The sequence below is a fragment of the Lutra lutra genome, chromosome 6 (genome assembly GCF_902655055.1).
Source record: "Lutra lutra chromosome 6, mLutLut1.2, whole genome shotgun sequence".
NCBI lineage: Eukaryota > Metazoa > Chordata > Mammalia > Carnivora > Mustelidae > Lutra > Lutra lutra.
The window spans coordinates 62,607,661-62,621,505 of record NC_062283.1 but is presented as its reverse complement, the minus strand read 5'-3'; the positions used below and the strand labels follow the sequence as shown (position 1 = coordinate 62,621,505).

The following is a 13,845-nucleotide window of genomic DNA, read 5'->3' as shown; positions in this document are numbered from 1 at the left end:
CATGTTTTTTAATGTAAAATAACTAGCAAGTAGCACTTGGTAAGGTAAGTTTTGTGGCATAAAATATACGTTTTGGTTGTATGCGTGTATGTTTGTATCGGGTTACCATGGAAATTATATGCCCTACCTTGAGCCTCAGTCACAAGTTTGGAAACCTCTAGGGTAGGGGTTAGATAGTCTAGGAAAGGCAGGGGAAAGTCTTGGGGATTGAGGAGAAGATAAGATTGGGTGTGGATTACAGGGAGTCGGGCTCACGTCCTTCTGTCACTGAGCCAGCAAGATGGCATCGAGCAGCACATGGATTTTGACAGCCGCTATACTTTGCTGGAGCTGTTTGCAGAGACCACCTCCTCTGAGGAGCACTGCATGGCCTTTGAGGGCATTCATCTGCCTCAGGTACTCCGGCAGCTGTGGGGGAAATGCCATGTACAAGGCCAAGGGCATCGCTTCTCAAAGCGTGGTTCGGGATCATGCATCCGCCCCAGGGCCACTTGGGGAGTTTGTTAAAATGAAGGGTCATGCTTGCTTCCCCACTCAGAATTTCTCAGATTAGAACCCAGGAATCTCTCTTTGAAGACACTCCTTGTGCGTCCTATAAATCATATTTTGAGACCTCAAAGTGTGGGGATAGGCATTCGTATTTCTCTGTAGAGGATGATATGGGGAAAGGAGAGGGACTGAAGCTGGGAGAAGATGAACCTACACCACAGACTGTGTCCTACAGATCCCAGGAAAGCTGCTCTTCTCCCTGGTAAAACGCTACCTGTGTGTCACCTCCCTGCTGGATCAGCTGAATAACAGCCCAGAGCCCGGGGCTGGCGACCGAGGCTCCCTGTCCTCCAGGGAGTTCGGCCGGGAGAAAAGCCGGGGGCAGCGGGAGCTGGAGTTCAGTATGGCTGTGGGTAACCTCATCTCTGAGCTGGTGCGGAGCATGGGCTGGGCCCGGAACCTCAGCGAACAGAGCACGTTGCCGCCGCGGCCCACCCGGTCCATCTTTCAGCCCTGCGTTTCAGGCCCTAGCCTTTTGCTCCCCACCATGGTTGCTGCCCCCAGAAGGCAAGAGCGGGTCTTCCGCCAACGCTCTGAATTCTCGAGCCGCTGTGGCTATGGTGAGTACGTGCGAGAGACGCTGCAGGTGGGGATGCGAGTGCGCATGCTGGATGACTACGAGGAGGTCAGCGCTGGGGACGAGGGCGAGTTCCGCCAGAGCAACAACGGCGTGCCCCCCGTGCAGGTGAGCGAGGGGGCATGGGAAACTAGCTGGGGGGATCATAACTGGGGCTTCCGAGCAGGGGCCCCTCGCAGGCCACCCCCCAGAGAAAACCCCTGTGCAGATTGGAATGATTAAAGGGGGTTAGCAATTGAGAAGGGCTTGGGAAAATTTGGAGGGCTGAGAAAATGCGGTGGGCTGTGGGGCCAAGCAGAGGCTTGCACCCAAGAAGCAGAGCTGGTGCCTGGAGACACTACCTGCTCCGCCACCCGGGGAGTTGGCTGGGAGGGAGTGTCAGAACATTGGCCATCAGGGTTAGGAGATGAGTGGCAGGGCCCATCCCATAGTGGAAGGGAGCCTTTTGCTCTACCGAGGCTGTTTGAAGCTAGCCAGCTATGCATCTGAGGACCATGTGTCTCCGCTCTGGGCCCAGCCTTGTTCTCCCAAGCCTATACCACCCAGGGCTCAGAAGCCTCTTTGCCTCTTTCTTGCTTCCTCCATACCAGGTCTTCTGGCAGTCAACCGGCCGCACCTACTGGGTGCACTGGCACATGCTAGAGATCCTGGGCCCTGAGGAAGCTGCCGAGGACGCTGCTTCAGGAGCTGTGGAGAAGGGGGCTGGGGCTCCTCTGTTGGGCACAGGTGAGCCTTTGAGGGCAGTGGACAGCATGTCTCTGAACAGAGGAGTAGGAATGGGATGTAGCCACTCCTGATCAGGAGCTTCCCCAGAGATTCAGAAATGCCCTCTGTTCCTGCTGGATGATAACACCCCCGTTCCTGTATCCTCAGCACTTCCCTCCTGGGACTGGAAACCTCTGGATGGGCTATACTCTTTGCCGTACCTCCAGCCTGAGCCTCAGAAGAATGAGCAGTTGGGATACCTGACCCAGGCCGAGTGGTGGGAGTTGCTCTTCTTCATCAAGAAGCTGGACATATGTGAGCAGCAGCCAATTTTCCAGAATCTTCGGAAGAACCTGGATGAGGTATCATGGGCCTGATACTTGGGTTTATAATGGGTTTGGAGGTGGGATTCTCTAAGGGAGTTCTAGTTAAGGGGGTGCTCAGGGGGAGGCTGGAGCTAGAGATTAGAGAGTATGAGGGAGGTCTGCTGGGGAAGGAGACAAGTGCTGTGAGGGTCTGGTATGCAAGGCATGGTGGGAACCAGCCACCCTCTCTGTTCCTGTCCCCCAGGACCTTTGTGTCTGTTTGTTCCTGATGTACATACCTTCTTCTGTTGACAGACCCTGGGTGACAAGGCCCTGGGTGACCTCTCTGTGCCTGTGGAGATGGCTGAGGGTCTGCTGCAGGTACTCAGCAGTCGGTTTGAGGGCAGCACCCTCAGGGACCTGCTCAGCTCCCAAATCTACACCAAGTATGGGCTGCTGCCCGATGAACTTAGCATCTCGTCTTCATCACGAAGTCACTCCTGTACCTTAGATGCAGAAGAGGAGTCCAAGTCGGAGGCCACCTTCTCCGAGGAGGAGACCGAGTCACCCAAAGCAAAAGCTGAGCCCCTGAGGGCAGATGCAGAACGTGCCAAGGGAAAAACTGAGCCCCCCATGGCACAGAGTGACTCACAGCTGTTCAACCAGCTTCTGGTGATGGAGGGGATGGCTCTGCCCCCTGAGATGAAGGAGGCAGCCAGTGGTGAGTCAGGTGCTGGGAGGGGAGGGCAAAGAAGTTGGAAAGAGTCCTGGGTGGTCCTCACAGAAATAGTCCGGGTAGAGCTGTAGACTACAGTTGCTGTTGCATGGGAGAATGCTCTGGAAGCATGCCTTCCATCTTCCTTCCTTTGACCTTGAGTATATCTAACCAACCAGTTGCTGCTCCCCTCAGTATCTGTGGAAAAGGAGGCTCATTTTCTAGAATATCTTCATCTTCAGTGTTTGGCTATTAAATCCCTCACACAGCATTGGAAAAGCTCTGAATGCAAGCTACAAAAATGAATAATGTATTACAATATCAGTAGGATAACTGGGCTTGACCTTTAAAGACTTCCAACTTGGAGGAGACTCAGTTTTTTTTTTAAGCCACTACCTTTCTCTCACCAATTTCAGAAATGGCTAGAGGCTTGCGGGGTCCTGGTCCGCGCAGCTCCCTGGATCAGCACGTGGCAGCGGTCGTGGCCACCGTGCAGATGTCCAGCTTGGACACAAACCTGCAGCTTTCAGGGCTCTGTGCCCTCTCTCAGGCTGTGGAGGAGGTCACTGAGCGGGACCACCCTCTGGTCCATCCTGACAGATCCCTGAGGTTAGTTAGAATGTGGGGAGGGAAGGTGTTTTGGGTTAAGCTGCCACTGGGGGAGGATGGTGGTAGGGACAGAAGGGGCTCTAGGGGAATTTGAAAGGCTGAGGGTCAAAGAAGGGTCAGCCTGAGAGCAGCCGAGCAGAGGATGCGGAATATCCTTGGAAGACTTACTCTGTGCCAGGCTCTGTGCTTAAAGTTTTGTTTACATTCTCTCATTAAACCCTCCTCTCTGTTGTCCTTCCTGAGGAAGAGTTGATGCTCTGCTTATGCCGTTGGTGGGGAAACGGGACTTTAGAAAATTTAACTCGCAGAGTTTGATAGATAGCAGAGCCAGGATTCAAACCTAGCTCTTTTGGGCCCTGGAGCTTGGGTTCTTTCCTTCCTTCCTTCCTTCTTTCCTTCCTCTCTTTTTTTCTCTCTCTCCCTTCCTCCCTCCCTCTCTTTCTTTCTTTCTTTTTTCTTCTTTATTTAAGTAATCTCTACACCCAACGTGGGGCTCAAACTCATGACTCCAAGATCAAGAGTCGCACACTTTTCCATCTGAGCCAGCCAGGTGCCCCTGAATTCTTTTCCTCTTTTCTTTTTTATCCCTTCCTATTTTCTATTTTCAAATGTTCTTTTGTTTTTAAGCCGCTTCTTAATTATACACGAATATGTTCTCATTTTAAAAGATCTGAAGAATGTGGGGCGCCTGGGTGGCTCAGTGGGTTAAGCCGCTGCCTTCGGCTCAGGTCATGATCTCAGGGTCCTGGGATCGAGCCCCGCATCGGGTTCTCTGCTCAGCAGGGAGCCTGCTTCCTCCTCTCTCTCTGCCTGCCTCTCTGCCTGCTTGTGATCTCTCTCTGTCAAATAAATAAATAAAATCTTAAAAAAAAAATAAAATAAAAAGATCTGAAGAATGTAAAAGAGCATAGAAGGAAAAGACAGAATCCCTTTCCACCACTGTTGTCAGTCTGCTGGGGATTCTTCAGACCTTCCCCAGGTTTATGTCTGTCAGTGTGTTTGGAAATAGAACATTTTCTGAGTTTGTGTTTAAATCTATGTAATCATGCTACATTTTTCTACAACTTTTCCCCAACACTCAGTATTTCTGAGAGGGCTCTCCATGCCTGTCCACACAGAGCTGCATCATTACTCTCACTGCTGCACAGGACTCTGAAAGAGGATTATCTCCAAGTTTGAATATAGTGTTCTACTGGATCTGTTTTCCTCACATCTGCCAGCACTGGATATTATCTTTTTGTTTGTTTGTTTGTTTGTTTATCAGATTGGCAGAATTTTAAACGATTGGTATCTTTAATTTCTTAGTTTTAGTGAATTTAAGCATATTTGCATGTATTTGTTGTGTTTCTTCTTGTATAAATAATCTGTTCTTTTCCTTTGCCCATTTTCTTACTGGGTCTTTGTTTTCTTCTTACTGATTTGTAGGCAATCTGGATATTAATCTGTTATTTATATTTTGTATATCTTGTTTTTTTCCCAAATCTTACTAATTCTTTTCTGAATATGAAATAATATATACCACCTATAAAAAAGTTAGAAAATTATGAAGGTAAAAACCATCTGAAAACCCTTTGCAGAGAGAGTCACTATTAACATTTTGGTAAACATCCTTATTTACATTTCTATATTACATTTACATTCATATATATGACTGATGGGTATTAACTTGTTTATAGTAAATCCTGGCTACAGAAGGGGATTTATATAGGAAGTCCATTTGATTCATGTTGTTATCATCATAAAGCTCTTGAGAAAAGACAAATAAAGACAGAACTTTCCCAGGCCACCTCCTCAAGATACATCTCTCTCACTGTGGAGAAAGATAATTCCGGTTTTTTCCTTCTTGCGATGCACAGTGTAATCTAGGGACTCTGGAGTGCTTCTTCTTCCCCTAAGATCAGCATTTCCGAAGGACTGTCTCTCCCTCACATTGCTTCTCTTAACTTTGCAGACAGTTTTAGGATTTTAGGGCGGAATATTTTTAAACTTTTGAATGGCTTTTAGGTTTTAAATGGGTCTGTCCTACTCCAGGATTAGAAAAAATATTTCCCTTTATTTTCTAAATATTTTAAAATCTTTTTGCAATATCCTTGTGCTGACAGAGTGAGGCAGAGTCCCTGCTGTAACTGTTTTGGGTGTCCCCACCTTACGGGTCGCGTGGCTCTTGGAGTTCTTACTGGCTGGGATGCCTTCCTTATCTAGTGACCTGTATCTACCCTGCATCGTTTCTTAGAGTTTTAATTTTCACGAGTTCATATTTTGACAATTAGGCCACAGGTCTGCTGCTCTTTCTAAACATTTCTCGATTGTTCTTGCTTATTTCCTATGGTATTGTGATTAGAATTCCATTAATTTATGGATTTATGTGAACAGGTGAGCCAGAGTTTGGGACCACATGGTGAGGAGTCAGGGGCAGTCAGTTAGCCTGGAGAGGAGAGGGCCTGAGGAGAAGAGCAGGCTGGAGACGGGTGGAGAGGGCTGTGTAGGAAGTCAGATGTGACTTTTGGGATGGGGAACTCCAATGTCTCTTCTAAGAGAGAAGCTTGTGAAGATGCTGGTGGAGCTGCTGACCAACCAGGTGGGAGAGAAGATGGTGGTGGTGCTGGCCCTGCGCCTCCTCTACCTGCTCATGACCAAGCATGAGTGGCGCCCACTGTTTGCCAGGGAGGGCGGCATCTACGCTGTGCTGGTTTGCATGCAAGAATATAAGACTTCCGTCCTGGTGCAGCAGGCCGGGCTGGCGGTGAGTGGACTGGGCCTAGCGGGAGAGAGTGATGGGCGAGAGGGACAGGTTGTTGGCGGGGGGGCTCTTGTGGGGGACTCCTGGGTGGCTCAGTTGGTTGGGCGTCTGCTTTTGGCTCAGGTCCTGATCCCAGGGTCCTGGAATTGAGTCCCGAGTCGGGCTCCTCCCTGCTCAGTGGGAAGTCTGCCTCTTTGCCTGCTTCTCCTTCTGCTTGTGCTCTTTCTGTCAAATAAATAAAAATCTTAAAAAAAAAAAAAAAAAAAAAAGATGGGCAGGGAGGTGCTGTGACGATTTAGACCAGGGAAGAGACCTTGGGATGAGAGATGCAGGGGGTGTGTTGAAGGTTCCAGCTGGCCAGTCTTGGAGACTGAGTGCATGTTTGGGAGAAAGGGAGAAGCATACTTTTAAGAATGACTCCCAGGTTTAAAACGGAGCAGCAGAGGGGAGGCGGAGGCCATTTACTCCATGCATGGGGGAATGTGGGAGGAGGATAAGTATGGAGAGAAGATCCCGAGTTGAGTTTTTCGGTTTGTTGAATTTCCCGTGTCTTTTTAGTTACAGTGAAGTGTTTGGTTAGAGACTGATTTTCTGCATGCGACAAAGTAATTTTTTACACTTTGATCCGAGTGGTACCCTTACGTAGAAAATATCCATCCCCTTGCCTGATGTGGTGCTTTGCCCCCACCCCTGGGGCCGAGAAGATGGGGAAGGGGGGGGGGCCCATTCAGGGGAGCTCACAGAAGAATTGGCTTCCTGACTACTCCAGACACAAGTCCTGGCTGATAAGAGGTGTGGGCAGGATGTGCTCTGTATAGCCCGTCCCTGAGCGGGGCGGGTGGGCTTCATCCAGATCGGTGCTGATGGTGGGTTTCGACAGTATAATGGCAACAGTGCGGACAGGTGCGCAGGTTCCCTGAGAGCAGGCTAGTCCAGGGCGAGGTTGGGAGGCTCTTTCCTGTAAGGGGCCAGCTATGTGCTCCTCCTCTGAAGAGCAGCCAGGCATTCATGTCTAGGCCATGTTTGCTCAAAGAATTCCCTAACCCTCTCAGACTGCATGACCGAAATACATTTACCCCTAAATTCAAACTCTTGCCCTGTAGCAGAATTGTATCATCCTGTTTATAACTTCAGGTGTACAGAATTCAGCTAATTGAGGAGTGGGGGGTAACGAAAGGGAGAAAGCCTCATTATGAGGTAGCATATGCATGGAGAGTTCAGGCCTTCTAAGGAAGAGTATCCTGAGAATTTGTTCTTAATCTCTATCCCTGGTGGCTTTCTTCTCAGGGGTCAACACTTTTCCCAGGGAAGGTAGCCTCCACTCCAAATGGTATGGCATTCATCTTAATTGAATTTTCTTTACAGTACCAGCAAGCAAATTCACCGATTCCAAATATTTTCCCCTATAATTCCAACTACTTTCCTGTGAGACAACCCAGGTAGTCTTGTTGAGGAGGGTTGGCTACTGGCTTTGGTGGCCAAGCAATGTAGGTTTGGGAGTGTAAGCCTTTTGGTGGTAATTGAAGCTGTGGGAGCCGATGAGATTGCCCAGGAAGGGAATGCAGAATGAGAACGGGACAGGAGCTTCCATGGTCAAGGATTAAGAAGAGGAACTCCAGAGGCAGGCCAGCCAGGAGGCTATGGGGTCCTGGAACTCGAGAGAAGGGAGGTTTTGCAAGGGGAGGGGTGGTCCAGGGAGATGGAAGACAATGTCAAGGAAAGCCTTCAAAGACAACTGTATGCTGTGACATTCTCCTCCCTTCCCCCACTGCCCTGCCTAGGAAGCTTTGGGAGGGGGCGGCCATGCCACTTGGCGTTGGTGCCAGCAGAGCCAAGTGGCGGGCTGATTTTACCATGGAGCCTCATTTTTCCCCTTTGCTTTCTTTCCTGATCTCTCTCTTTTTGTTTGTAGCATTTGATATCCCGTCATGACCTCTTCCCTTTCTACCTCCTACTTGACCTATTTGCAAACAGCTCAGCCACCCCAAAGTCTGGAGTTAAGAATGAGGACCTGGCTCTCCTCTTTCTCTGCATGGTGGCCCTGCCCACAGCTAACTCTGCTTCCACATCCCCATTGCAGGCACTGAAGATGCTGGCCATTGCCAGCTCCTCGGAGATCCCCACTTTTGTTTCTGGCCGAGATTCTATCCACCCTTTGTTTGATGCCCAGATGACCAGAGAGATCTTCGCCAGCATTGACTCAGCCACCCGCCCAGGCTCTGAGAGCCTGCTCCTTACTGTCCCTGCAGCCGTGATCCTGATGCTGAACACAGAGGGGTCAGGGCATCACCCTCCAAACTCCCGCTAAGCCCCAAGCCCCACTGCCACCCCGCCCACATCTCACAGGCTTCTCAGAAATTCCCTTTATGTTGTTACCTCTGGGTGAAACGGTGGTGGCCCCCTCTGACTGTTGTTGGGAGAGGGACCAAGTGGAGGGGAGGAGGGAGAGCCCCAGAGAGAGCAGGGCATGCTGACCTTCCTTCCTGGGGTTGGGAGGAGTGACCTGAGGTCAGGGAACCGGATGTCCTGGCCTCAGAGGGAGCCCTGGAGCCCTTCTCCTCCCTCCCCAGCCACAGTCTCCTCCCCTTTGTGCTGGCTTTCTGCTTCCATTGCATTCACTCCCTTTCCATTTCTCCCCGGGTTACCTCCCTCCTCCCAGGTGCTCCTCTGCAGTGAGAAACGGTCTGCTCCTGCTCAACCTGCTTCTGTGCAACCACCACACTCTGGGGGACCAGATCATAACCCGAGAGCTGAGAGACACCTTGTTCAGGCACTCCGGGATAACACCAGGGACCGAGCCCATGCCTACCACACGCACCATCCTCATGATGCTTCTCAATCGCTACTCAGAGCCACCAGGCAGTCCTGAGCGCACAGGTACCATTGTGGGGGGGTCAATTCTTCGAGGAACCAGGCGGTGCCGGCCTGTGGCCAGGAGAGCTAAGGCTTATGTACTAGCACCTTCCTGGAAAGACGTGATGAACCTCCAGGAAATGAGTAAATCAAGTTAAATCTTAAGTAGAACTTCCTGGCCAAAAGGAGGAGATTCTAGAATAGGTAAGGAAAATTATATGTCTAAAGCTAGCATGCAGGGTGCCTGGCTGGCACCGTCAGTAGACCCGGTGACTCTTGATCTTGGAGTTGTAAGTTCCAGCCCAACGTTGGGTGTAGAAATTACTTAAAAATCAAACCTGTGATGCCACCATGCTAGATAGTAGGGGGATGTGATTATAATAGCTTATACTTACTGGCTGATGTAACAGCATAGCTACTATTTAATAATAACAGGTCATTGTATGACTGTATGAGCTTAAAAATGTCTTGTGTTGAACGTGACAGTGTTCGCCATACTCCGCTTTTTCCCAGAGGGCACCTAGCTATAGATCTGGGGCCAGAGAAGAAAATCCCCCACAGTTTGGTACAAACCACACATCCTCCTGACGGGAGGAAAACCGAAGGGTGATTTTTTGGACCTGCCTAGTTCTCGGTTTGACCAATTTGCATGCCTCCTTTTCATGCTCGTTTTTTTCCCTCGCATGTGTCTGGGCAGCAGCACTGGAAACCCCTGGTACCCAGGGCCAGGATGGGTCCCCTGAGCGCCTGATCCGATCCCTGGTGGGGGGCCCGTCCGCAGAGCTCCTGCTGGGCTTGGAGCGGGTGCTATGCCGTGAGGGCGGCCCAGGGGGCGCCGTGAGGCCCCTCCTCAAGCTCCTCCAGCAGGAGACCCAGCCCTTCCTCCTGTTGCTGAGGACTCTGGACGCCCCGGGGCCCAACAAAACTCTGCTGCTGACCGCACTGAGGTGAGGGGGCCTATTGGGGCACCCATGCATCAGAGGCGCGGGGAGCCGACAGACCGCAGGGACTTTGCTTGTTTCTCTCCTCTCACCAGGATCATGACCCGGCTGCTGGATCACCCTGAGGCAATGGTCCTCCCCTGGCATGAGGTCTTGGAGCCCTGCCTCAACTGTCTCAGTGGCCCTAGCAGTGATTCTGAGGTACCAGAGCCCTGGTGAGGGTGGGGGAGGGAAAGGCAGCTTCTGGGGCACCAGCTACCTTGTGAGGCTTTGGATGGCCAAGTGCAGCCTTTCTAGGTGGGTCTGAACAGGAAGAGGGGCGGGGAGGAAGTACTGTCCTCTAAGAGTCCTCAGAACTGGAGACTTTGAAGTATAAACCTTTTGGGTGCAGCTGGATTTTAGATTCTGGGTTTAGGAGAAGCCCACACTCACCAATCCAAGCGTTTCTCACTCTCCACACTTCTGGGTTTGTGCGTTGTGGACCGAGGCTCAGGCACCAAGGTGGCTTGTTGAGAGAGCTTTGGCCCGGCAGGAAGGAGCGTTGGAAGCTGTGCCCAGGCTCTGCCAGCTCGGGGGTCCCAGCACCCTACTGCTCTGTCCCAACCTTCTTGGGTACTCTCCTTTCCCTGTGCCTTCAACTTTCTCCCAAATCTCATCCACCGTGTTCTCTTTTCTAAAGCCCCCCCTTGTCCCTTCCGGGGCCCACCCTTTGTTTCCCATACGTTAATCCCCGTGGCTCTGGGCTCAGATCGTCCAGGAGCTCCTCTGCTTTCTGCATCGCCTGGCCTCAATGCATAAGGACTACGCTGTGGTTCTCTGCTGCCTGGGAGCCAAGGAGGCCCTCTCCAAAGTCCTGGACAAGCACTCGGCTCAGCTGCTGCTGGCCTGTGAGCTCCGGGACTTGGTGACAGAATGTGAGAAACATGCCCAGCTCTACAGCAACCTCACCTCCAGCATCCTGGCTGGCTGCATTCAGGTGAGGAGACTCGGGGGACCAGAGCTGAGGGAGAACATAAGCCAGAAGCAGGGGAAGGGGATTCACTGTGGGTCCCTGTTTGGCACAAGTGGCGGCAAATCTGGGCACGTGTTTCCCAGCTGTTACCCAGCGATCGTCCTGTTCTGCCCAAATATGTGAAGAAGAGGGTTGAGTGTTTTTTGTCCCTTGGCTTGTTCTTCTTATATGTTTCTCTGTGTTCTTCATATTCTTCCCTCCTCCCCATGCCCCTTCTCTCTGCTCTTCTGGCTGCAGATGGTGCTGGGCCAGATCGAAGACCACAGACGGACCCATCAGCCCATCAACATCCCATTCTTTGACGTATTCCTCAGGCATCTCTGCCAGGGTCTGTGCCCCCATCTGCTTTCTCCTGGCCTGCATCCCAGTTTTTGTTCTCCCCTTCCCTTTCCTATATTCCCTCTCAAGTGACCAGGCTGTGACGGCCACCCCTGCCCCCCATCCCCAGGCTCCAGTGTGGAGGTGAAGGAGGACAAGTGCTGGGAGAAGGTAGAGGTGTCCTCCAACCCCCACCGGGCCAGCAAGCTGACGGACCGCAACCCCAAGACCTACTGGGAGTCCAATGGTAGCACCGGCTCCCACTACATCACCTTGCACATGCACCGGGGCGTTCTTGTCAGGTAGGAACATGCCCACACATGCATGTGCTTGCACACACACGTATGCATGGATATTTTGGGACACCCCAGTATACCTTCTCCAAGCGCCCATATACATGACTCCTCCCACCAGGGACAGATGTCACTGCCCTGTGCATGGTGTTGAGGGATATTGAGAACTTTCCTATTTACTGTTTCCATGGGTACTTGTTTAATGTATACTTTGTGTCAGGCACTAGGCCAGTCTGGGGCTCTGAGCACAGTAAGATATGGTACCCATCTTCAGGGAACTTGTGGTCTTGTAGGGGAGCTAGCTGGAAAATCAGTAAGAGTAAGAAAAAGTGACACAGACCCTGAGGTGAGAGAAGGCTTCCATAAAGAGGGGTTAAATGAACTGAGCTTTGAAATTAGCTATATAAAGATGTATAAAGAGAGGGCATTGGCTAGTCCAGGCAGAGGGACAGCATATGTGCAAAATGGAAGTAAGAAGCACAACGACATGTTTGGGGGAAGTTTAAGTGACTATGTTTGGCTGGAATGTAGGGTGTATGTCGTGAAATGGCAGGAGACAAAGCCAGAAAACTAGGCAGAGCCAGACCACAGAGAGTTTTGTGAGCTAAGAAGTTTGAGCTTTGTTCTGAAGCTGGGGGAGCCACTGAAGGATTTAAAGAAGAGAAGACTCCCTGCCTACCTCTCTGCCTACTTGTGATTTGTCTGTCAAATAAATAAATAAACTCTTAAAAAAAAAAAATGAAGAGAAGAGACAGAACTAGGTTTTTTTAAAAAAGATTTATTTACTTATTTATTTATTTGACAGACAGAGATCACAAGTAGGCAGAGAGGCAGGTGGGGGGTGGGGATGGGGAAGCAGGCTCCCTGCTGAGCAGAGAGCCCAATGCGGGCCTTGATCCCAGGACCCTGGGATCATGACCAGAGCTGAAGGCAGAGGCTTAACCCACTGGGCCACAGGCAACCCTAGATTTTTTTTATTAGTAGTATTTAGAAAAGTCACCCTTTGGGCACCTGGGTGACTCAGTCAGTTCAATGTCTGCCTTCAGCTCAGGTCATGGTCCCAGGGTCCTGGGATTAAGCCCTGTGTCGGGCTTCCTGCCTAGTGGGGACTCTGCTTCTCCCTCTGCCTCTCCTCTTGCTTATGTTCTCTCTGTCAAATAAGTAAGTAAAATCTTTAAAAAAAAATTAAAAAAAGAGAAGTCACCCTGGCAATTATGGGAGTTTGGGTTGGAGGCCAGAGAGCTGGAAGGTTTATGTGTGGTCTCATTGAGAAATGAATGTCTTCAGTTAGGCAAAGGGAATGGGCCTTGCGACAGGGTGGCAGACTGACAGATCTCAAGGGCCAGAGTCTCCCAGATGAGCCATTGACAGAAAAGCCGTGAATGGGGGAAGTCACAGTGACAGAGCACTCTAGGGAGATGGCAGTTTTCTTCCGGAGAGGCATGTAGGAAGAGGGATAGGCTTCTGTGGACGGATTGATGGTTCCATTTACGCGTGTTGACTTTGAGGGGCCTGTGGAGTCTGACGTGGACGGGTGTGTTGGGTACATAGTGTGAGAGCTGAGAGGAGCTGTCTAGGGTAGAGATGTGGATTTGGAGTCATAAGGATATTAGTTTTGGGTTGAAACTATGGTTTTAAATAGTCACGTTAGGGGAAGGTAAGAGGAGAGCAGAGGCTTTGGGAAGACTGACACTTAAGGAGGCAGCAGAAGGACAGGAGTCTGAGGAGGAAGTGGTGGGGTGAAGTCATTTCAAAAAGCAGGGCCCCAGTTTTAACTGACTGTTTTCTCCTCTCCCAGGCAGCTGACTTTGCTCGTGGCCAGTGAGGACTCAAGCTACATGCCGGCCAGGGTGGTGGTGTTTGGGGGCGATAGTGCCAGCTCCATCAGCACTGAGCTCAACACGGTGGGGACCCTGGTGCCTCCCCCCTTGATCTTGCTCCCCATCCTTCTGTCCCAGGACCTCTTTGGAAGGACCCAGTCCCTGGAGGATTCCCACATTCTTTCTCCCAGGCAGGCTTTGCCTCCTAAGCAGTGAGAGCGGGGTTCATGGAGGGGAGGGGAACACAGGTGACAAGTGTGTGTGACAAGTGCTTGTGCTTGGCAGCAAGCTGGTTAGGGGACCAAGCAGACTGGCACGGGTCTGTGGGCTCAGTGCATGAGTAAAGCGCACACACCATCACAGTAGTCCCTCCAACCGCACTGCCGGAGGTGGACAGTCCTCTCTCCT

General features: G+C 51.0%; 1 protein-coding gene across 4 annotated transcripts in view; it reads left to right on the top strand.

The window, feature by feature from the left end:
- Positions 1–13,845, top strand: part of CUL9 (cullin 9) — a 38,329-nt gene that overhangs the window by 2,660 nt on the left and 21,824 nt on the right. For 3 of the 4 annotated variants that reach the window (XM_047733510.1, XM_047733508.1, XM_047733511.1), the window contains 15 exons: positions 242–396; positions 725–1,234; positions 1,717–1,852; positions 2,000–2,193; positions 2,452–2,857; positions 3,268–3,460; positions 5,996–6,203; positions 8,281–8,477; positions 8,860–9,077; positions 9,751–10,000; positions 10,090–10,195; positions 10,743–10,970; positions 11,244–11,334; positions 11,455–11,626; positions 13,416–13,521. In XM_047733510.1, coding sequence (XP_047589466.1) covers positions 242–396; positions 725–1,234; positions 1,717–1,852; positions 2,000–2,193; positions 2,452–2,857; positions 3,268–3,460; positions 5,996–6,203; positions 8,281–8,477; positions 8,860–9,077; positions 9,751–10,000; positions 10,090–10,195; positions 10,743–10,970; positions 11,244–11,334; positions 11,455–11,626; positions 13,416–13,521 — 3,170 coding nt within the window. The remainder of the gene's footprint in view (positions 1–241; positions 397–724; positions 1,235–1,716; positions 1,853–1,999; positions 2,194–2,451; positions 2,858–3,267; positions 3,461–5,995; positions 6,204–8,280; positions 8,478–8,859; positions 9,078–9,750; positions 10,001–10,089; positions 10,196–10,742; positions 10,971–11,243; positions 11,335–11,454; positions 11,627–13,415; positions 13,522–13,845) is intronic. The other variant, XM_047733509.1, reaches the window with a different exon arrangement.